The following is a 23,160-nucleotide window of genomic DNA, read 5'->3' on the forward strand; positions in this document are numbered from 1 at the left end:
CTTTTAGAAGAAACTTCACTGTTTCATGTTGTACATACACTGTATTTCGCTTGTATCATGTATTGTTGTTATAATTTGTTTTTATTACATATAATTTTTGATGATGTAAATAGTATTTTTTATTTTATTTTAGATTATGATGGGTTTTTTTTCTTATCAGTTGTATTGTAATAAAATATCTCATACTCTAAAATAGTTTGATGACTGAAAAACAGTGCACTAGTGCAATTCAATTGTTATGAATTAATCCCCCTATGTTACACTTTTATAAAACACTTTATTGATGTTGTACATAAATTGTATTTCACTTTTTTTATCATTATTTATTAGTTCTTTTTTTCAGAAATCTTGTTATCAGTTGTATTTTAATGAACTGAAATACCTTATTTGAAACGTCGCATACGAATAAATGTATTTCATAAAACAAACATCTTGGAGGAACTACCATCACGGTTTCAAGGATCAAAGTCGGAATGTTTTGGTTGATGCACATTGCACACATTCTTCCGGAAGTCGTCTTCAAATATGCATTAAATACACACTTACAGCGGTAATAGCCGAAGAATAACCGTTCGAACTACTTACCAGTGTTATCACACCGGCTGCACATAGGTTTAGGATATTACAGTCGCTAGTAATGAAGCTAAAAGAGTTAGAGAGTCGTTTACAGCAAGTGGACACGTTTGAAGAGCCAAAAATCCTTCTTGAGCAATACCCGACCAGTCCCCATATAGCTGGTGAGGTGACAACGTGTGCTTATTATTGGAGTTTGTTGATAGCTCACATTGCTCTCATTGACTTTCTGTTACCCACACAGCATGCATGCTGTATACGATCCAGAGCACGTTTGATGACATTGAGGGTAAACTAGTGGCTGATCTGGGATGTGGCTGTGGAGTCCTTAGCATCGGGGCTGCGATGCTGAACGCAGGGTGAGAGTATCCGACCATCCAGCATTGTTTTCATCATATCAACATTTTAGCTTAATTCCTCATTTGATTCATTCTCTCTCTCTTATTCAGTTTGTGCGTCGGCTTCGACATTGACAACGACGCACTGGACATATTCAGGAGAAACGCAGAGGAATTTGAGATTTCTAACGTGGATCTGGTCCAATGTGACCTGTGTTCTCTGGAGGCTGATGTTTATGCCAAAAAGTTTGACACTGTAATAATGAATCCACCATTTGGGACAAAACACAACCAGGGTGAGTACAGTTTAATGGGCTACTCGGGTGATTTAGTACTGTGCTTCTATAACATTAGGGGACTCCCAAATCGGTCCAGCAGAGGCTGGAGACTTTAATCAGGGTATCTCCATGAACATGGCATTAGACGGCTCTCTTCAAAGCCACAAGACATTTAACAAGTTTTCACAGGCTGAGTAGTTCAGTCTGACATGTATACTGATCTTTGAGTACCCCTTTAAATAAGTGTAGCCCTATTGAGTTACATGTATGTTATTATATATTTTGTATTCTTTGTTCAAGGCATGGACATGAAGTTCTTGTGGGCCGCTTTAACGATGGCAAAGACAGCAGTGTATTCACTCCATAAGACATCAACACGAGCGGTGAGTGTTCAGCATCCACAGCACTGTCATATTAGATGGAGCTGTCGGGGAGAGTCCAAGCCAGGTTTGATTACAATTTACGCTTGTTTTCACTATCTATTAACTTCTAGATAAATTTTTGAGTCTATAAAATGTTTGAAAATAGTGAACAATTCCTCAAAGTCCAAGGTGATTGTCTTAAATGTCTGGTTGTCAATCCACAACCCAGATATTCAGTTTAATCTGATAAAATGGAAAATCTCTAATTTAAGAGGCATAAAGTAACATTTTCCCACAATTTCTGCATGAAAAAAAAAAAATACTAAAACAAAGATAATCAAAAGTTTATTTTTCGGTCAATCGATTAAATTAGACTACTTGTTGCAGCTCTACTTCCAAGCCTGAAGTTAAGCAAAGTCAAATCTTAGCTCCTCATTTATATAACTGACTCATCTGTAGTGTGAAGACTGGAATGCATGTTTAAATCCTCATGTGATTACAGCACATTCAAAAGAAGGCCAATGACTGGGGAATGAAGATTGAAGTAATAGCAGGTAAGAATACTAGAGTACACAGCACTCTGGAACTGAAATATTCAAACACTGACTACGTACTCTCTTCACAGAACTAAGATACGACTTGCCAGCATCGTACAAGTTTCACAAAAAGAAATCGGTAAGCTATCTTTGTGTCAAGGCTTAATTAAAAAAAAACAAAAAAACACTACCACAGACAGATTCATTTGTGTTTTATTTGCTATTCACAAATGCAAACTTAAAAAAAAGAAAGAAATAGCAAAGCAGATTTTCTCATGATATTCACTGTAGGTAATCTAAAAAGAAAAACATAATGGCACAAATCCTAGATGTCACACAGGTCTTACGAAACCCACTGAATGTTCAGGTGTAATTACATTGTTGTCAAAGTGCAGATTTATGTTGAATAATAAAATCAAAAACATCTTAAGAAGAGAAATATAGGCACACAAATAATGTGAGAGGCACAATATAAAGGGACTTAAAAAGCTGAAAACTGACTACGCTTTGCAAATTGTTCTCTAGGTCGACATCCAGGTGGACTTCATACGATTCTCCAAAGCCTGAAACTCACTGGAATGGATTTTTGTTGCCTCTGCATTTTCACTGTTAATAATAAATCTTTTCACAAAACTTCTGAGTGTGACCATGTGACTAAGACCCGTTTTCAGTTTTGGGAACCTTTGCTGCCGGACCAATAGCGTCTTCTTCCCGCTCTCTCTTTGGGACTACAGGTTCTGGAGGAAAAGTAGATCCAATATAAGCAATGCACGAGTGAAACAGTTTTGAAGCTCCGAAAGATGCTCAACTTACTTTCGTCCTCATCATCGCTCTCGAATTTCATCTTCTTGCCCTTGTACTGACTTCTGCCTTGATCTCTGCCACCTCTTCCTCCCCTCCGGCCTCTTCCTCTGCCTCCCGATCGTCCTCTGCTAGCTTTGAACACAAACTACACATTAATACAAAACCATGGATTCAATTATGGGTGATTTACAAGTTGTTCCAGATCAGCTGTTAAGTTTTACCTCTGTTTTTGGACCTGTTGTATGATTCTTGTTGAGCGTCGATGATGTTCTTCAGTTCATCTTTCTCGTCATCGCCCTCTAACACTTGCCAGTTAACACTGTTGTTCTTGATTTTCAATTCCCCTCCGTTTGCCTCTTTGGCTTTATCGAACGCTGCCTTTGCGGCCCCGTCGAACAGGAGGGTGCCCTTGTTGAAAGTAAAAACATTTCATTTAAACGACATTTCATCTTTGCACCCCCGAGTGCCAGACTTGAGTTGTAGAGTTTCCTTACCTCTTTGGCCCCTCTTGTAAAATTAACCCACTTAATCTTTCCATGGCCGGAGAACAGTTCATGGAAGTCCTCTCTGGAAACGTCTTCAAGCTCTCCTGAAAACTTCAACAAGCATCCCATCTGTTCATCCAAAAGCAGACCCTGCAACACAAACGGCACATTGTTATTCCTGTGACCAGAGCCCATCAGAGTGCAAAGCTGATTAGCACTCAGGAGGAGCTCACCATTTCTTTGTCTTCTGCGTTTTTCTGCTGTTGGTCCTTGTCCCTAAATAGTTTTTGGGAGAGGATGGTCAGTCATTTTCAAAGAACGGATGTTTTGGGACAGTGAGGTATTGCTTGTGTACTCACTGTTTAGCTTTTGCTTTCGACTCTGCTTTGAACAGTTTTCTCTCTTCTGCTTTCTTTGCATGGTAGTCTTCTCTGCAAGTAGAACAGCAATGACAAGATTATAAGTACCGTACTTTTCGGACTATAAGCTACAATATGGATTAAGTACCTTTGACCTACCTCTCACTAGGACTGTTAACAAAAAAGGGTTAACGGCAAGATGCTTTTAACAGTACATGTCCCACTCGTTAGCTTCTAAGCTAATTTTAACATTACCGCCAATGGGGAAATGCTAACCGCGATTAGCGTTAGCGAATATATAATATATCTTCGTACTTCTTTTCATGCAGTCATAATTGCATTACAGACTAAGGTCTCTCAAGGCTACCAAACTGAAGAAGTAAAACGAAGCAGCGCGTCTTCTCATTAGAATCTAAAAGCAACGAGGCAATAACTGCTCGTAGCTCTGCTAGCTGCTAGCACAACAGCTACGGTATTCAGAAGCTACGAGCAACAACAGTTATTGCCTCGTTGCTGTTAGATTCGAATAAGACACGCTGCTTCGTTTTACTTCTTCTGTTTGGTAGCCTTGAGAGACCTTAGTCTGTAAGTATGTCTGCATGAAAAGATGTACGAAGATATATTATATTCGCTAATGCTAATCACAGTTAGCATTTCCCCATTGGCGGTAATGTTAAAATTAGCTTAGAAGCTAGCGACATGTTATGATGTTCAGAGAAGAAGACAACTTTAGTCCTGTTAAAAGCATCTTGCCATTCAACAGGGACACCTGCGGCTTATAGACCAGTGCGGCTTATCCATGTACAAATTCTTTTTTCTTTTAAAAATCAGCAGGTGCGGCCTATATACAGGTGCCCCCCACGCACACACAGAGAGAGAGTAATTCCGCATTCACATCTTTGAAAGTATGGCACTACCACATTTCATCATCCATCAGATCTTGTGCCGACTCAGTATTCGTCTACTTTAGATACATTTTAAAGCAAGAAACGTACCGCGATAACACAATCATGTCATTGTCTTTGAACGATTTGATGTCTGAACGTTCGAGGAACTGCTTCGATGACTCTTCTGTGTCGAAACAGACGAACACTGATCCCTATAAAATAATACAATTCAAGTAATGAGAAAAATCTCCCCAAATTCCTTGGAAAAGCATACAATCGGAATAGTTACATAATAATGTAATTTACCTTGAACTGCCTTTGCAGGGTTCTCCTCATTTGAATGTTTTCTATGTTGCCTTTCTCACTCAGCCACTCCTGAACCTCATCGAGGGAGGTTTCCAGAGGAAAACCTTTCTAGATGAGAAAAGATTAAAACGCAGGTAAAACATCAGTATTAAATCAGAATGGAATGTAAAATGTACATTTATATTGATGTAAATTGATCTATAGTTTTATATAAGGTAAATATAGTTTATTCTGTACTCTTAGCCAAAGCAGTCCTGCAATATATTCTACCGTCATGAAGGTTATAATTTAAACAGTTTGAGAGTGGTGTTCCCATCATTAGGTCCTATTTATATCAATCAGCGTCAGGAACACCTCTGTTCAACAGGGCTACAAACTACAGCCTCCGAAAACAATCAGTTGAACCAAATCTCTAAAACAGTTTCCACAGAAACTGAACATTATAACCTTCATGAAAGTAGAATATATATCACAGAACTTTTGTATAATACATTAATTTGAGCTAAATGTACTGACTTTAAGCGACAAACTACAAAAATAAATGTGTGCATGGAATTTAAAAGCGTACCATGTACACGGATTTGTGTTTAAGAGCGTCTTTGTAGTCGTCATTGACTTCTGGGAGGGGTTTGTTTGGAGCCCTCCTGACTTTGGTCTTGTCTTCGCTCATTTCCAGGATTCCAGTCTTTGATTTCTGGAGAGCGGCAACGATAACGCTGGTTTCTGTAGTTAGAGACTTCAGTCTGGAACGAGAACACAAACACTCTGATTTCAAAGGGGGAATAAAAAGGCAACTGAATTACTACTACACTGCTCTTTCAGGTAATTAGGCTTGATTAAAAGTTAAAGTGCTGACTCACACCAACTTCTGTCTACATAAAACTCCAAATATATAGACTTTAATCAGTTGGATTTTGTTGTCAGTAAGAGAGTCTCTAATTCTAATGGCCCGGCATGAATACCTCTTGAATTCAGCAAAATGTCACTTTGTTCATGCAGGTGTGCCTCTCTTTGTGACGAGTCTAGGGACAGGGTGAGGTCACGTGCTAATCGCGCCCTGCTTGTCAAAGGTCGTAGGTCATACAAACTCCACAAACTGTTCAGTCATCACTGTCTGTCTCGCGTTTTCAGTTGATGTTGCCCTATGTTGTTATGGAAGCGCAGACGTGACCCCATTCAGGGATGTGAAACCAAACAATTCCTCTTCCGCTGTAAAAAACAAAAGTACGTCGCAAACACATTTGCCACAGCCTTTGAGAAGTTAACCATCATTTGGCTTGTGTTTATAGTGTAGTGTTTTTAGAGCGCGATAGATAGAGATAGATATGACATTTTGGTCAGTGACAGTTGTTTTCCACAATAACAAATACACTTGCTCTACATTAGTCTTGAGTGGATTACTTTTAGGATTCAGTATCTCCCACACTCCCCGCAGAGACAGCGCCATCGTGCTCATGCATGTTTGTCTCAAAACGCAAAGACAGCTACAACTTCCAGAGAACGGTGAAGCATTGGACTAGATGGGCATTGCACTGAAGCAAAGACAGATCATGTCGCATCAGTCAGCTGAATTTATTAATTTGCTGCATTTCCTTGTGGCATCAGGTTAAATAACTGGATTCCTGTGCTCAAATGTCAGGAGCCATGCTGAGCAGACAGTTTAATGCTGGAGCACTACTGCAGTGGAAGTAAGGACAATGTTTAAAAAAGATTTATGAATGACTATTACTCGATTGTACAAGGTGAGTAATGTAAGCAACAAATTGATGCACAACAGGCTTTGCTGTATTCTCTATCCAAGAGAAAAAGGCAATTTTAATTTATGCGTTTAAAGACATGAATTTATTCATTACAAAATGTCCTCCCAGGTCACTCAAACCACACAACCTGTGTTAAGCTTATGCCAAGGAACACAGTACTGATAAAGTCCGGAGTTAACGGTTTTGCTAGCGGCACTTTAGAAGTTAAGGAGTGAGATCTGTGTAAAAAGGCAGCGCGACAAACCTCTGTCTTTACACGAGGGGCGGAGTCGTGCTTTACTCTGACACACACTCCGGCTCCGGCTCAGTACAGCGTGAGACACACATCACGGCAGAGAGATAAAAAGAGCAAAAGTGTGGCTACATTTTACTCCAGTAGATGTTGATAACTCTCGCCACAAATGCAATAAAACACTCACAAGTAAGGGAGGCAATACCAGCAATTTACAAAACATTTGGACAAGGATCAGATAAATCTGCATAAATTAGTTCACGGCTGTTTGGCACGCAGCCGTCCTCGTCCACTGCTGGTCACATTCGCTAATAAGAGCAGTCTAATAAATTAAAGCTAATCACATATTGTCTTTTTTTTCACACAATATAATCCAAAAGAACCAATAAGAGTATCGATAAGGAATCAAACCGATGAGTAGTATCGATAAAATCCTAACACTCATCCCTACAAAGGATATCTTTTAGTGAATGAATCAGATAAACATGAGAAGTAGTTTTACAGCAGAGAATGCGATGAAGACTGAGATAACAAACCTGTTGAATTTCAGCATCGTCTCCAAAGTCACCCAGCCATCATCGAGTTGCAGTTGTTCTTTGAGAAACTTGTCTCTTGGAAGATTGTGATCCCCGAAGTAGTACTAGATGTGGGAATGAGAGACACTCTTAGGGCTGAATTAAAAAAAAAAAAGGGAATTTAACAAAAATATATGATACAATCAGAATACCTCTATTTGTCGTGCCACTTTCTCCTCAATTGGAGACATTCCGTCCTTCTTAACTGGAGACATTCCGTCCTTCTTAACTGGAGACATTTCGTCCTTCTTAACTGGAGACATTTCGTCCTTCTTAACTGGAGACATTTTGTCCTTCTTAACTGGAGACATTTCGTCCTTCTTAACTGGAGACATTTCGTCCTTCTTAACTGGAGACATTTCGTCCTTCTTAACTGGAGACATTTCGTCCTTCTTAACTGGAGACATTTCGTCCTTCTTAACTGGAGACATTTCGTCCTTCTTAACTGGAGACATTTCTTCCTTTTTTTCTGCCATGATTGTTCTGTGTAGAAAACAGTAATTGAAACAATTAGGAAAATATGAGGATTATGTGATGATAAAACTAGTATATCTTAGGAAACCAAATCAACAATTTCTATCCACATTAGTCTATTCCATCAGTTGTTGATCTTCCGTAGTTTTTAAATCACTGCCTCAAAATCCTTTAATGAGTTTGTGTTCAAGATTTTGAACACATCCAAAAAAATTCACCATTTTATTGGAGAACACAGCTGTGTAGATATTTTCAAAATGTTGCATATTGTTTGCAACACCACGAGGGTTTTTCTCTTTTTGCTTTGAATGACTCAAACTTATATTGCACGAAACAGCTCTGAACGATGAACCTGGCCATAACCAGCAACAGCAGCTCTTCTCTATGGTTAACCGTGTGTTGTTATTATGTAGCGTTGATTAATCCATTTATAATTGGTGAAACCTTAATAGCAGGAAAAACAAGCTGGTTTTATATATTGAACCCTGTAACTGAAGTCAAAGAAGCCAGTTTAAAACAAACGACATGTGAAAGTTAGCATATACTTTGCATGAACAGAAAGTTTTCGTTTGTCCTGATGCAATGTTGCTGCTAACATGCTAGCTTAGCTTAATTTATCTGCTGCAGCTGTATACCGGCCACGCTGTGTTCGTACCGTAGTTAGCACACGGAAAGCTAAATCACCCAGCTTATTAAGTCCAGCAACGGTGAAAGTACGTGTTTTATTTATTGGGACACTTAACGTTAGTTAGCCGCAAAATACTTTAGTACGTAATGGTTTATTAGTCACTACATTCGGCGTAACTCCATACTAGCAAAAGCATGCTGCTCAAACATGCAAGACGAGAATGCCTAACGTTACGGTTATTGTATAAACCTACAGAACATTTCAAAGGACATATATCATAAACGCCCTCTCACTCTTCCTCGAAAAGTTATACTTACGATTCGTTGAGTCTCCTCTAGCAGCACTTTTAGCCGTTCAAAACCAAAAGTCTTCACTTCTCTTCTCGCACGTTGTGAGACTGCGTGCTACGGAACACACCGAGGACCAAAAAGAGGTCGTCCCCGCGCTACTCTGAGCAGCTGTAGACAGTTACACTTATCATGATATCCGTGTGATGGCGGTCACAGCATCGAGGTGTCGCTGTGTCGATATAACTACAGCGATGATGTCAAAACATGTGCTACCATTTAATATTTAGCTATTGTTTTATTTGTATGTCATTGTACAGATACCGTTTTAATTGTTGTATTTTATTTTTAAAATGTAACTTTTTATTTTTATTGTATATTTTGATGTACTTTTTGTACTTTTCAAATTGTGAATGCATGGCTTTTACTTGAAACAGATGTGGGTTTTTTTACACTGTGGTATTGCCACTTTTACTGAAATATTTGAGTACTTCTTTCACCAGTGGTCACAGGTGTAAAGGTGAAATTATTTTAGTGTTGATTGATGCCCAATGGAAAAAAAGAGTCTGCTGTTGTATGCTCTGATCAAAGCTTCAAGCCGACATGTGTGAGCAGTTTTCTCACTCCATTAGTTGAAAATAAATTAAAGATTTAAAAGAAATTAAAGAGACTTTTTTGTGAATTTGTTTTCGGGAAACAAACACATTCCCGTTCTCTTTTTGAAGCAAGCAATCAAGCGCGCCTGTGTTCTCTTATGATCCCAAATTATAATTTTGTAATATTAGATTTGTTATATTGTAAAGCACCTTTAATTGCCTTTACAAAAATTGCTCTGCATTTGCCTTGCCTCTACACTATAACTTATATCAATTGTTATATAAAAGCTGACCGTCTAGGATGGAGCCAAACATAAATCTCACAGTGACTGTTTAGAAACAATGTGATAAAACGTATATAGTCCAATGTACCTTATATGGAGCTCACTATGAATTCAGGCAGAAATCACATCATACTGGTAGTGTGATTTATTAAATCAAGTAACAGTACATTTCTATTAATAAAGGGAAATTATTATTTGGAGTCGTACATCAGTGAGATGGGTTTTGCATATATATATATATGAAGTGGATTTGAATAATACTCATATACAGTAATCTTTTTTCTCTTTTCAGTCTTTTCTTTCATCTATAAAAACAGAAATACTCAAAAGTAAAGTGCCAATGATGAAGCCCCTGAGTTTAAGTGAAATGCTTGTTATTATATTCACACTTTGGCAAATGGGTAGCTCTCTATTAACAGCCGCTATACTGGGCTAACTCGACATGTGTGATAGTATCTGACATTTGCAGACTTTGACAGAGTACAGTTCACAATCTGATCCATTTTGGCACAAAATGATGTGATGAGGGTTTGACACTAAACACTGTAAACACAAACACTTCCATGCGATCTGGCTGGGCTTGGAAGAGTCCCCACAATCTCCCAAGAGTCCAGCTCAGGGTCGTATTTCTCAATGGTCTGCAGATAAGTCCCTTTTGAGTAGGAGTATCCCCCTGTTACATAAATACAACCATTAATCACCACCGCCCCACACTCCATCCGCCTCTCCTTCATCACTGATATTGGTCTCCATTCGTCTCTCTCTATGTCGTAGCAGTCTGCGACAGTCGTCTGTCCACCCACCAAATACAGCTTGTTGTTGAGAGACACAGAACACAGCCCGTACTCTGAAAACAGAGGATTTCAAATCAGAATACAGTATTCAGCATATATTCATTCCTATCCCTTCCTGTTTTTCTCGTACCTGGATGAGGACTTATTGTAATGATACTCCACTCATTGACATCTGGCTTGTAGACTTGGATTTTTTCATAGGTGCAGTTTCCTCTGTACCCATAGTGACCTCCGGTCACATAGATTTGATCTCCCATCACGCAGGCAGTGGCATTTCCTACACCTTCAAAGGAAACAGAGGTTATAAGTATTTGATCAATCACTCACGTCTATAAATGTAAATGACTTAAACACTGCATTCATTTATTTTTTGACCATTTGGAGGAAGCGCCTTATCATTTTACATCAATGGAGCTCAGGTGGAGCAAGTTAAAGGCTTTCCTAGGAATCAGCATCACAAACAACATGGTCATCATACATATCTCCATCCTGGCAAAGAAAGCTAATTTCCTGTGCCAAGTTCTTGTCAACTTTTACAGAGGCGCAATAGAAAGCATCCTGACTGCAAACATTGCAAACTGGCACAGGACAGGAGGGCTCTACAGCGGGTGATTAAAACCGCCCAGAAGATCATTGGCACCCGTCTACGGAGCATCAGTGATATAGAAGAGCGCTCAAAGGATAATACAAGACAAAACCCACCGCAGCCACAACCTGTTCACCCTGCTGCTGCCTGGAAAGAGACACAGAATCAGCTGCCGTTGATGTCAGCAGTGGGATTGAACTATACAATTGTGGGCCATCAAACCAAAACAATGAGCTAAAAATGATCCGTAGATCTGAGGTGAACAATGCTTTGTGGGTTTGTCAATATGGAGCGACCAATTTCAGTCGTCATCTGATCCAGAGTTAATGCGAAAATATGGATTAGTGCAGTTTTAAATTGTATAAAATGTGAAAACATGCATTATTTTTCATTCAATTTCCTCTTCTCAATTTATTTCGTGGATTTCAGCTATATCTAGGTTCAGGAGATGATTCAGGATGTGGCTGAAAGCTCAGAAAGAAGTGGAACTTGTGTGAAGAATAAATTTATTGAGGTCCAATGGTCATTCTTGACCTAAATCAGCAGGTGAGAAGAAAAAACAATCTTCCAAAAAATGTCATCCAAGCTGTTCAGGAGCTTTCAATCACACATGATCTCTGTCAGCAGATAGAAGAATGAAAAAGGAAGATCATGTGATGTGATTGAACAGCTGTTAAACTCATAGCGTAGAGAGATTGTCAACAGTGATGTATTCTTTCTTCTTTATCTTAAATTCATTGATTCACAGAAGACATCACTTAAAATCTTTGCATACCTTGGATCATTTTGGCCAAAGGGGACCATTTCTTTTTCAAGGGATCATAACATTCTGTCTCTTGCTCTGGAGCTCCTCCTCTGTATCCTCCGATGGCATAAACACAGCCATGCAACGCCACAGAGCAATGGTAGTATCTCGCTGTGATCATGGGGCAGCCCTCGGTCCATTCATCATAGTCACAGTTATAAACCGAAACCGTGTCCAGAGCCTCGACAGTGTTTGTCCTGTAACCACCGGTCACATAGATATTTGCTCCAAGTAAACTGACGCTGTAGCTCTCTCTCGAGTGGTCAGGCATGTCTTTTCCTTGCACCCAGGTGTTGCTGATGGGATCCCAGATGTGAACCTCACAAAGAGGGTGCCAGTAATATCCACCGATGACATACATGCTGGAAGACATTTTTCTGCTTGCGGACACGTCTGCACTGGACCTTAACGCCTGAACGATCACTGATTTTAAAATGTCTTCACTGCTCGGCAAGCGTTGTCTGTGCACCTCTAAAGTAGCCTTGAAGTACATCTCATCAAGGTCCAGATGGATGGAGTGCAGCAACTCTGCAGAACAGTGAACGCGATTATCCAAGTCATGGGTCACCCACTTGGCTACGGCATCTATCAACACCTCGCCCCTCTGCACGGTGAGGTTCTGAGCAGCCAACACCGATCTCACCTTCCCGAGATCCAGCTCCAGGAACTCCTCCTGCTGGATGAGCTCCGTGAACCGGCTCAGCATCACCCTGCGGGCCTCCCTCTCCAGGCCGGCGCACAGGTGCAGCTCGGCAAAAGCGTGCATCCCCAAGCAGTTGTCCACATCCAGGAGGCGCACGAGAAACTCCTCGCACGCTCGCTTCACAGAGACGAACTGCAGCAGGTCGGCGGCCTCCAGCAGGCTCTGCACGTTCCCCTGCGTGATGCTCAGCTGAGCGGTGTACACGTAGTTCACCAGCGCGCTCAGGACCCCGCAGTCCACGCCGGTGAGCTTGACGACGCCGTTCGACCTCTCCCTCATGTCGGCCGTGAACATGACTTTGAAATAGGAGCTGCGGGCTGACAGCAGCGCCTTGTGGCAGTGGAACACCTGCCCGGAGTCGCCACATTGCAGAGCCACGTCGGTGAACAGGCCACCGATGTAGAAATGCCTCAGGGCGTCCAGGAGCTCCGCGGGGTGGTCGCCGTCACAGAAGTCGTATGCGTAAATGTCAGCTTGCTTAAGTGACATAGTATCTATGGGAGAACACATGCAAACGTGTCAGTGCTCCATGTGACACAACCTACGAACACCGCGGTGCCAATAGCTGTGTTTACCTTTGTATTCATCAATAGAAGGCTACATTACCTCTCATCATATTTCCACGATTGTCCCGGTGTTGTTGAACGCTTGACAGTGCGTCCTCTCTTTGAACGCTCCTCTTCAAAAACAGCAACACACGGACCTCAATTTAGCTCGTGCAGGACTGTCGCGGGCAGCTCTATCCTATTTTGGTATTGATGTGCAGCGGCCATCCCCCCCTCGCCCTCCTCCTCCCCGCTTCTGCAGCAATTCTCCACCAGCAGGTCCTTGACAAAAACCAAGCAACCATTCAGCGGAATCACCCAACACGCTGTTTTCTCCGCGAGCCTAAATATAACCTCAATCCAGTCTCGTGAGGAACAGTATTGGCGGAGAAGCGCCAATAAGAGAATACAAATCTTATACAAATGAGCGTCGCCTTCAGCAGCGCACTAGAAAGAAGCCATTGCACTGTTCACAATCCGTGTTTTGCCTCATTCTTGTCGTTGCCATGGTTTTGAACCCACTTTCAGTGTGGTCAAGGCTTTACCTAATCCTAACCGGGATTAACAGCACAGTGCACGAGATGCACTCCTGCAGGAGTTCTCACACAACGAAAGCACAACTAGTCTTATTTTCAGGCGATTAAACACTAAAGAAAACTAAATACTTAATGGTTTACATTTCTGACAATAGATCCCCCTAAATGCTACACACTGTTCCTTTAAGTAAAAGTATAAAGTATTAAAAGTAAAAGGCCAACTTTGCCGAAAATGTCCCCTGTGACTCTTATATAATTAGATTATTATTCATGCATTAATGTAAAAGCAGGGTTTTACTGTAGTTGGTTGAAGTGGTGTTCAACTGCAACTAATGATTATTTTCTCCATTAAATGGATTGCTTGTTTTGTAAAAACATCAGAAAAAACTGAATTTAAAGAAATGCTGTCATTAAAAGCAGCAAATGTGTATTACATTAAAAATGACAAACTATCAAAATAGTTTATTACTTTTTTTCCTTTTATTAGCTCAAACAATGCAGAGTGGTCACGCACATCCAGGAACTGTTGAAGGCAAGGTGCTGCACCAACAATCAAAGCAAACGTTACACACTGTGGCTACCTTAAGAGCTATTCATTTTACTATATTTATGTTTTCTTTCATAAGATTTTCATGTTTGAATACGGCACTCTTTAATGTAGTGGAGTAGAAAGTGGCATGAAAAGAAAAGACTCAGGTAAAGTACAACCACCTCAAATTTGTACTATAGTACAGAACTTGAGTCAATTAGGCAACTTATCACAAAAAGAATTACCTGTATCTAAATGTCAGTCGTTTTAACGAATATGTCCATTTTAGAGACTTTCGGACAGTATTTTACAAATTGTTGATGTTGGTGGTCCATGTTGTACTAGGTCTAAGGTACTTTATACTGTTGGGCAATGATGGAAGAAGTACTCAGAGCAGCCTAGTAGCAATACAACAGTGTAGAAATACTCTTTCACAAATAAGTTATAATTTTAAAAGTACTAGGATAGCATATACTTTAGATACAATATGTAAATGTAGTGATTATGCAGACTGGCCCATTTCAGAATAACTTCTATGACATTGTTGAATCATAATTATTGATGTATTAAGATGTATACATTACACTTAAGTGTTGCAGATGGTAAAGTTTGGCTTATTTTTCAATATACTGTATACCGTACTATATGTTGTGAATTCCACCAAGGGATCAATAAAGTCATCTTCAACCACAATAATAAATAATGCATTTGTTGATTATATTCAGTATTATTACTCTAAACCTGGAAAGTAACTAGCAACATATGTTAAAAAAATGAAATGTAGTGGTCTGAAAAGTACAATATTACCCTCTGAATGAGTGTAAATATACTTAGATACCACCAACCACTGCTGTTGGGTAGTTTTACTGGAGATGAATCGTATTTGACGAGCTTTTACGAGATATCATGTACCCCTGCACAATGCAAAGTGATCCAATACTATAAACTTCTGCCTTAACCATAGATTACAAGAACATATGTTGATAATATGACTTTTATTTTAAACTTTAGTTTTATTAGAAGTTACATTGTAGGCTGCTGTATTGGATTGAATTAAACTGTACATGTGAGCTTACTACACTGGCAACTTGGTGGAATACCTCCCCTTTAAAATACAACAAAAAGTGTGAAGTTCACTAAATAAAAACACAATACAATTGTTCCTACAGTGATTTAGTAAGTGTTCTTTATTCTACACCTCTGCTTTATAAAGGTCAAACAGCACATGAGAGTGAATTTCAAATTCACCTAAACACTGGAATGTTATCAAAATACAAGAATTGAACTGCAAATGATCAACTTGTAAGTTGTTAGTTGTAAACGCTAAGACCAAGAGGGATCAAGTGTATTAGACACTCTTGAAGATGTACAGATAGCAGCGCTGCCGTCATCTAAATGGTGAGCTGTGCGGCCTCCTTCACCAAAGGCTTCAAGGCACCGAGGTCTGTCGGGAGAGAGGACACCCCCACACAATACCACAGATCCCCAGAGCGCTCTGCGGGAGCACTGAAGGACTCGATCTCCACTCCCTCCAAGGCCAGAAGTCCTAAACAAAGAGCAATCGACAAGAGAAAATAGGTGTGATTTGAAAGCAAGAAAAACTGTTTTTATGTCCTTAGAAGTCACAACTCAGTACCAGCTTGCATCCAAATTGAAAGTCTGAAGTCAAAAAACAACTGTTTGAAAAGTATCTTCATCAAAACTCAAAGTTAAGGGCACGTTAAACAAACATACATACACGCTGATGATTAAACAGTATTCATTGTCCATGAAATGATGTGACAAATACTCAGAAACAGGAATGGTTGAATTTTATGCATTTAACCTCACCTTAAAAAACAACAACATTGCTCTGATGTACTTATATGGACAAATATGTCAGTGTCCAAAAACTGCCAGAAAATGTCTCAAACAGTAAAGACTACTTCATGAAAGCGCAAAGAATGTTGAAGTGAAACTTCCTATGATTACTTGACATGTCACAAATATGTTCGCCCAGCCTAAGAGCCATCCTGAGTGTTACTGCGGAGACCAACTAGCTGTAGCCATCAGTTTTCTCCTGATTCTAACAACTTCAGTGTTATAAGATTATTTTCCCCGAACGTCAACGCATCATTTTTTAATTTCTGTTTCTTACCAGCCACTGAGGAGAGGAGCTGCGGACTAGCGGAGGCCTTGAAGAACAGCAGATTCCCAGTGAGAGAGACCGGCTGTCTGAACACACTGTCGCTCAGCTCCAGCAGCACCGGCATGCCACCTCGAACTGAACCACTGGCTTTGAAGCTGCAGCCGTCGGCCCCGATCTCCACCTTACACACTCCACTGGCGGCCCCGTCAGACGCACAGTGGGTCTGCTTTACCTGAAGAGTCGACATGAAAACATTATCTTTCGTTTTTGTCACGCGGCATTTTGCAGGAATGAGATCCATGTTTTACCGTGATCCCAGACTCCTTGGCCAGGCTCAGTACATTGATGAGGTTCGGGCAACAGCCAGATTCATGGTTCAGCAGTCCAACCAGTACTGATGAAGTCATGTAACCAGTGGAGGACTTCATGCAATCCCCTGGTTTGAAGAAAACAGCACATAGAGTCAACTACCACCACAAGCAAGTGACACATTATAAATTAAAAATGTTGATTTTGGAAAAACTGAAGCAAAAAGTGCATCTTCACACTACAACAGTGCTTTCCCCAATCACACCACCAGGGGGAGCGGAAAACCGTTACGACACTATCTTCCTATTATACAAGCCCCTCCGGTTGGTTAGACCAGTAGTTTAGACAGCAGTTTTACCTTGAGTCGTGATTTGGACACATTTGAATGGCTTCTTTGAAGAAGTGCAGGACTGCAGCACAGCTCCGACAGCTTCTCCAAGTTTGATCAGCTGGTGAGCATCCTGGGAGAACGTGCTGACCAGAACCGGTGCATTTACCTACAGAAAAAAGATTTTTCCTGGTGATGGTGTCTTGTCTACTTTCAGACCTTGAATTCAGAGATGTGAATCAGGCTCAGTCAACCAAATGTGTATGTACACATTCAAAGGAGGTTCGCTCCATGGTATAACCCTGAAACCCGCAAATTAAAGCAAACATCGCAAAAACTTGAAAGAACATGGCGTTCCACTAACTTGGAAGAATCTCGGGTACTCTGGCGAGACAGTCTTAAGACATATAAGAAGGCCCTCCGTAATGCCAGAGCAGCTTATTACTCATCGTTAATAGAGAAAAATAAGAACAACCCCAGGTTCCTCTTCAGCACTGTAGCCAGGCTGACAGAGAGTCACAGCTCTGTTGTGCCGAGTATCCCTATAGACCTCAGTAGCAATGACTTCATGAACTTCTTTAATGATAAGATTATAATTATTAGAGAGAACATTAATAATCTCCTGCCCTCGACCGATCTTTCCACAAATAGAGTAACCTTAGAAACAGCTGTAAACCCTGATATATGTTTAATTCACCAGAGTCTCTGTGCTTTCTCGCCTCACAGGTTCCTGTGTATCCGGGTTTACCTGGACCAGGTGTTGCCTCCTGTCGTGGTTGTGTCATACATTGAATGTGCTGTAATTACATTGAATGTGTTGTAATTCACTGTCCTGTTCTACACATGACATCATTGCACGTCTGTCCATCCTGGGAGAGGGATCCCTCCTCTATTGCTCTCCCACAGGTTTCTTCCTCTTTCCTCCCCGTTAAAGGGTTTTTTGGGAGTTTTTCCTGTTCTGATGTGAGGGTTCTGGGACAAGAGGATGTCAAATGTGTACATATTGTAAATCCCTCTGAGGCAAATTTGTAATTTGTGATTTTGGGCTACACAAAAATAAATTGAATTGAACTTTATGTTTTCATCAAAAGCTTATTCTCGCCCTAAAAAAACAGCAGGAGGCAAAAACAATCACAAGGACAATTTAGTGTTCAATCTTTTTGACCACGTCACACAATCCTAGAAGATGGTGTGTTGTGATTGAGGTTGTTTTGCCAGCTGCTGCCGTTTCCAAGGTAAAGAGTGGACTTTCAGTCAAACTCAAGCCACCATGGATGAGAAAACCTTACATCTACAAATCCATGACAACTTGGCAAACTTCAGATCGTGTGTTATGACAGAAAGCTCCTGGAACTGCTACTCATGGAACTTGTGGCGATATATATTCCAACTTCATACCTGAGGATTTTAACCTACTAACATCCTGAAACAGAGGTAGCTGATCAAAATCATGAAAACTCCCGTTAAGAGTAATTTGACTGGAATTACGTAGTATTAGTACATAGTGGTCACACGGTATGACACACATGGTAATCCACGCTGAGTCCAATATACATCGTTGACAACGCATTTCCAAACACAAACTTGAGTGAATATAGGATTTGACACAGGAATGTATTCACAATGCAATTCTAACGTTAAGATGCCTGAATTGTGCATTATTTCCCAAAGCATAAACTAGACTAGTGCATGACGGTAAAAGTAAAAGGCTACTTTGAAGATGAGATTACTTTGGTAGATGTCTCAAGTATCTGCACGTATCTAATTTTCCAAAATATTAAGTAATAACTTTCAAACAGGAAGGTAAAGAAAGCTAGCAGTCTACGAGAACTGAAGCAGTGTTTACATTTGTGGAAATAATTGTTTCTCCATTTATCTTGTTTTTAACTTAGAATCAACAAATAAGTAAGCGAATACAAATTTGCTCTTTCAATGTCATACAATTAAAAAAAAAAAAGTAAATTAAGAAACCAAGTGCATCAAACTGCATGCACTCCTTTTTTGCTTTGCATTATAATTGTGGAACGGCGAGACAATGGTTAGCTTCCTGCATGATGCTGCTGACACAGAAGAGAGGTCACCTGACATGTTGCACCAAAAGAAAACAATCGAATCCTTCAAACCTTATCATTGAAGTAACGTTAAGAAAAGCTTGGACTCCGATCGACAACTCAGCCAGTGCAAACAGTTGCACAACGTTCTCTGCGGCTTGTGCTTAAAGATAGCAACTTTTAGACAGAAAGCTTGAGTTATAAACGGGTGAATTGATTTTTTTTCTTTTTAATCTGTATCTCGCGAGTCTCCCCAACTTTATGGAAGCGCAGCACAACATGACTGAAGTTCCCCAGTAATAAGTTTCGCAACGACAAATCTCAACAAGTGACAAATTATTTGGTTTAAAAGGTATTAAAAAAACAAAAACAGAGTAGAACTTACAGCTCCAACCAGACTCTTGCCCTTCACCATGTCCACAATCTGCAGAGCGATGTCCTCCCCACAGCGAGCCTGAGCCTCCTTCGTACTGGCTCCCAGGTGAGGACAGCTGACGACATTAGGATGCTCGATCAATGAGCGGTTCTTAGGAGGCTCCTGTGGCCGAACAGAAAACACAAAGTAAGACGTAGGCTGCTGAAACTCTATTAATAGTGATCAAAGAAATGTGTACTTGCTCCAATGATCTTGCCTCAACAAAGACGTCGAGCCCTGCTCCTCCGCACTGTCCGGACTCCAGAGCTCTGAGGAGAGCATCCTCATCAATGATCCCCCCTCGTGCACAGTTCACAACCTTCACTCCCTTCTTGCATTTCGCAAACGTCTCATCATTGAGCAGACCTTGGACAGAAAAATTGACAGTTGGGAAAAGAAATCCCACAACTTGTTTTCGGGACAGTTGATGATGGCTATATGTGAAACTCACCAACAGTAGAGGGCATCAGGGGAGTGTGGACAGTAATGTAGTCACACTGGGGCCACAGCTGCTCCAGAGACATCTGCTCGACCCCCCAGCTGGCAGACACCTCAGTCGGAGTGATTGGATCATAGCCGATCGTCTACACAGTGATAGAGGAAAAACAGACCTATATTGCCGTGTTTGTTCAATTGAATTATCAAAGTGTGACTAAGCACTGAGAAACGTCGAATCTCTTTACTTACCCTCATGCCAAATGATTGCATTCTTGAGGAGACCTCCTTTCCTATTCTTCCAAGTCCAACTATTCCGAGCACTTTGCCATACAGCTCTGCACCCATGAACTGCAAAAATAGAACCAAAAACTATGACCCCCCGTCCAAGTGTCGCACCCGATTAGCGACGATTGGCTGAACGACGGAGCCGACCATGCGGCAGTGATCGCTTTGTGTGTCAACCGCAAACACGGTCGTTTCAAAACTAAAAATCTCCTTTCACCTTTTTGCGATCCCAGTTCCCTTGTTTCATCGACATGGCGGCTTGAGGCACATTTCTGGAAACAGAATGAAATGAATTGACATTTGTACAGTACTTCAATGAAAGTTTAAAAAAAAAATAATAATAAAAAAAAAAAAAACCCTGCATGTTGACAATTGCTCATCTCACCTCGAGAGGCTCATCATCAGAGCACACGTCAGCTCGGCGGCGCTGATCGTGTTACCGCTTGGTGTGCTGGAGAAAAGAGAAACAGTGTCTCCAGTTAATGGACAGTACATTATATTGAAACTGATCAAATTTGTGCACAGACTGGAAACTTACTTCATGACGATAATACCCTTTTTGGTGGCAGCATCAACATCCACATTGTCGACGCCAGTTCCAGCTCGCCCAATGATTTTCAGAGTGTCAGCAGCATTGATGACATCGGCAGTTACCTTCGTTGCAGATCTCACCACAAGGCCATCGTAGTCCTAGCAGGGGGAGACAATCATTGGGTTGATCTCGTGGTGTTTTAGATCTGTGATTAACCTACTCATGGCTAGATTACCAACCATGTAAAGGGGTAAATTACCTTCCCTGGTTGTCAATTACTATGTAGTACTTTGGTCATTTCTACCACTATGGCACAATACAAACTGTTTTTATACTTTCAAATGTTTCAGTTAAAGTATACATAGTTAAATAAATGTGTGTCTACGCAAGCTAAGAGGGCTTTTTCACCAAACCAGTCTTTCCTCGTTAGTGGCGCTTGTTTGGGCTAATGTGAAAACTGTCGAGCCAAAGCTGGTGCACATGAAACAACCGGACTGAGACCGCCTGAAAAGGAGGCTCTTGGTCCGCTTCCAGTGCTGGACAATGTGCTGTGAAAGCAAATGGACGAACCCAAAGGCCTTTGTGATAGCAGATGCGCGTGTGGTTTTTTTGTGTGTGCGCATAAACTCAATAGCTCGATCATGAGCTGCTAACAAAGCGATCTCCTGATCTGTGCGAGTGATGTTATGGCATACATACATACATACATACATACATACATAAGATCTTTTTGTAATTATGGTAACATGTCAGCTTGTTCGAGTGTGACGATTGTCCCTCACACATCTTACCCTTTCTGACTTTTATTATGGTGCAAATGCTTCTTTTTGTCATGTTTCCTGTATTTGTGATCAGCTATTTCAGGTCCAGTTGCAGCCTCGACTAATAATGCTGATAGACTTTTTTTGTGTGCACTTACTAAACACCAAGACAAATGAACTCATAAGATGCAGTAATAAAAAAGAAACTGTCTAAATGAGTTCAGTGTGGCTAAAAAGAGCTCATTTTCAGCCCCAGGGTCTAACAGAGCTTTTTGTCCAGTCATGATTCCACTTTAAAACACAATCCTTTGAGTTAGTATGCATACATTTCCACTGCAACCCATTTTTCCTAATCCGACAAATAGAACATGCACAAATGCAAATGTTTGATTGTGCTGCATGCACAGCCTCTGCATTAAGTTGATAATAGCTGCCAATGTGCTGCATGGTGGCACGCAGAGAAAAGAAGAGATGGGATACCCAGTAAAGTCAGGGATGAGTTGCATCAGCTTCCTGGGGGGCGGTACTCCATGTAAAATCCATGTCACATTTGAACCCAACAAATACGTGTCGGGCTCAGAGGAATGGTGACAGTACGTAACCTAAAAACATGCACACACACACACTCCTTACATTAAACTTTGCATAAAAAAATAAAACAGACGCTACTTGATTCTACCCCCGAGACAAGCACAGCTGCAAAAAACACACGAGCCTTCAAAATGATGCTTGCTTTTTTCTTTGTCATGATTTCAAAACGATTGCGTACTAGAAACAAAAACGACACGTCGTGCATGTGAAAGGCGTTACGCAACACCAGAGTGGCAACTTTACCTTAATCTGCGCCATTAATTCATCATTCTTCATATTCGGCTTTTCTGTAACTCGGATGCCATTTTCCTCCAGAATCGTCTTGCAGCGAGGGTCAACGCTCTCACTGATTAAAACGGTCTTGATGGAGATAGGGGCCATTTTTTGGGGATTTCTCACCGGGCTACTGGTCAGTGCGTAACTGGTGGTGTGTTGCGTCCGTGAGTTGATGAACACGGGGAGTCGCTTCTCCCTCTGCCGGTTTTTAATGTTTTTTTATCAGATTTAAGACTGCCCCTTTCAAAGTGAACCCGCCTCTCGTGCAGCTCCCCCTGTGACGTAGCTGTAAAAGGAGGTACTGGAGACCAGCTTGATGTCAGGTCATCAGGTAGCAGAAGTGCTCAGATGTAGCAATAAATAGCAAGATCACAAGTAACGTTACACACCGCAGGCATTCAAAAATGTTTCTTTAGTAAAATTACACAATATATAAAAAAATATAAGTATTCATTATGCAGGGAATGGACCCTTTCAGTGTTATGTTATTATTTAATATAATAGTGGATTATTATTACTTGTGCATTAACATGCAAACTGCATTTTAATGTGTTTTACTGACTGTATATGTAGTTTCCCTATAGCAATACATCATACTGTTCACACTCATATGTTTATTATGTGTTGATTATAGCTGTGTGTACTTGAATAGAACACCAATATGTATCTGAAGTGCAATGGAATAAAAGTATTAAGAGGCATACAATGTAAATACTTAAGTAAAGTCAAGTACCTTTGACAAATAAAAATAACCATATCCTGTAATTCTTTTGGACACCATATG

General features: G+C 40.7%; 4 protein-coding genes across 4 annotated transcripts; 1 reads left to right on the forward strand and 3 right to left on the reverse strand.

The window, feature by feature from the left end:
• Positions 1 to 518: 518 nt before the first annotated feature.
• On the forward strand, positions 519 to 2,696 carry mettl5 (methyltransferase 5, N6-adenosine). The gene is made up of 7 exons (XM_079276721.1): positions 519 to 737; positions 818 to 932; positions 1,023 to 1,207; positions 1,490 to 1,572; positions 2,054 to 2,105; positions 2,177 to 2,226; positions 2,613 to 2,696. Exons 1-7 carry the CDS (start codon positions 638 to 640, stop codon positions 2,652 to 2,654), a joined length of 627 nt encoding a protein of 208 aa, XP_079132847.1. The 5' UTR covers positions 519 to 637; the 3' UTR covers positions 2,655 to 2,696.
• On the reverse strand, positions 2,283 to 9,018 carry ssb (small RNA binding exonuclease protection factor La). Its single transcript, XM_079276720.1, has 12 exons — positions 8,915 to 9,018; positions 7,648 to 7,978; positions 7,457 to 7,560; positions 5,497 to 5,671; positions 4,929 to 5,036; positions 4,731 to 4,834; positions 3,736 to 3,807; positions 3,610 to 3,652; positions 3,386 to 3,526; positions 3,113 to 3,299; positions 2,901 to 3,023; positions 2,283 to 2,824 (listed from the first exon to the last, which is right to left on the reverse strand). The coding sequence occupies exons 2-12, from the start codon at positions 7,969 to 7,971 to the stop codon at positions 2,742 to 2,744; spliced, it is 1,464 nt and encodes a 487-aa protein (XP_079132846.1). The 5' UTR covers positions 7,972 to 7,978; positions 8,915 to 9,018; the 3' UTR covers positions 2,283 to 2,741.
• An 893-nt stretch (positions 9,019 to 9,911) lies between these two features.
• klhl23 (kelch-like family member 23) lies at positions 9,912 to 13,360 on the reverse strand. The gene is made up of 4 exons (XM_079276923.1): positions 13,259 to 13,360; positions 11,920 to 13,146; positions 10,689 to 10,841; positions 9,912 to 10,611 (listed from the first exon to the last, which is right to left on the reverse strand). Exons 1-4 carry the CDS (start codon positions 13,266 to 13,268, stop codon positions 10,301 to 10,303), a joined length of 1,701 nt encoding a protein of 566 aa, XP_079133049.1. The 5' UTR covers positions 13,269 to 13,360; the 3' UTR covers positions 9,912 to 10,300.
• A 1,891-nt stretch (positions 13,361 to 15,251) lies between these two features.
• phgdh (phosphoglycerate dehydrogenase) lies at positions 15,252 to 22,569 on the reverse strand. Its single transcript, XM_079277540.1, has 12 exons — positions 22,344 to 22,569; positions 20,755 to 20,906; positions 20,602 to 20,667; positions 20,434 to 20,488; positions 20,181 to 20,279; positions 19,945 to 20,077; positions 19,711 to 19,859; positions 19,464 to 19,616; positions 17,058 to 17,196; positions 16,699 to 16,826; positions 16,400 to 16,622; positions 15,252 to 15,808 (listed from the first exon to the last, which is right to left on the reverse strand). Exons 1-12 carry the CDS (start codon positions 22,479 to 22,481, stop codon positions 15,654 to 15,656), a joined length of 1,590 nt encoding a protein of 529 aa, XP_079133666.1. The 5' UTR covers positions 22,482 to 22,569; the 3' UTR covers positions 15,252 to 15,653.
• Between the last annotated feature and the right edge of the window lie 591 nt (positions 22,570 to 23,160).

The sequence above is a fragment of the Melanostigma gelatinosum genome (genome assembly GCF_949748355.1).
Source record: "Melanostigma gelatinosum genome assembly, chromosome: 10".
Classification (NCBI taxonomy): Eukaryota; Metazoa; Chordata; class Actinopteri; order Perciformes; family Zoarcidae; genus Melanostigma; species Melanostigma gelatinosum.

Bases quoted from the DNA above. Each gene is read 5' to 3' on its own strand.
- klhl23 (XM_079276923.1), bottom strand. The intron at 10,842-11,919 runs GTATGCAAAGAT...TTTCCTTTGAAG, and splicing joins TTTGGCCAAAATGATCCAAG to GTGTAGGAAATGCCACTGCC. The intron at 10,612-10,688 runs GTACGAGAAAAA...CTCTGTTTTCAG, and splicing joins TACAATAAGTCCTCATCCAG to AGTACGGGCTGTGTTCTGTG.
- mettl5 (XM_079276721.1), top strand. From the start codon at position 638: ATGAAGCTAAAAGAGTTAGAGAGTCGTTTACAGCAAGTGGACACGTTT. The intron at 1,573-2,053 runs GTGAGTGTTCAG...ATGTGATTACAG, and splicing joins ATAAGACATCAACACGAGCG to CACATTCAAAAGAAGGCCAA. The intron at 2,227-2,612 runs GTAAGCTATCTT...ATTGTTCTCTAG, and splicing joins AGTTTCACAAAAAGAAATCG to GTCGACATCCAGGTGGACTT.
- phgdh (XM_079277540.1), bottom strand. From the start codon at position 22,481: ATGGCCCCTATCTCCATCAAGACCGTTTTAATCAGTGAGAGCGTTGAC. The intron at 20,668-20,754 runs GTAAGTTTCCAG...TCTTTTCTCCAG, and splicing joins AAGGGTATTATCGTCATGAA to CACACCAAGCGGTAACACGA. The intron at 20,489-20,601 runs GTGAGATGAGCA...TTCTGTTTCCAG, and splicing joins CTGATGATGAGCCTCTCGAG to AAATGTGCCTCAAGCCGCCA.
- ssb (XM_079276720.1), bottom strand. From the start codon at position 7,971: ATGGCAGAAAAAAAGGAAGAAATGTCTCCAGTTAAGAAGGACGAAATG. The intron at 4,835-4,928 runs GTAAATTACATT...ATTATTTTATAG, and splicing joins CCCTGCAAAGGCAGTTCAAG to GGATCAGTGTTCGTCTGTTT. The intron at 3,653-3,735 runs GTGAGTACACAA...AAAACTATTTAG, and splicing joins TCGAAAGCAAAAGCTAAACA to GGACAAGGACCAACAGCAGA.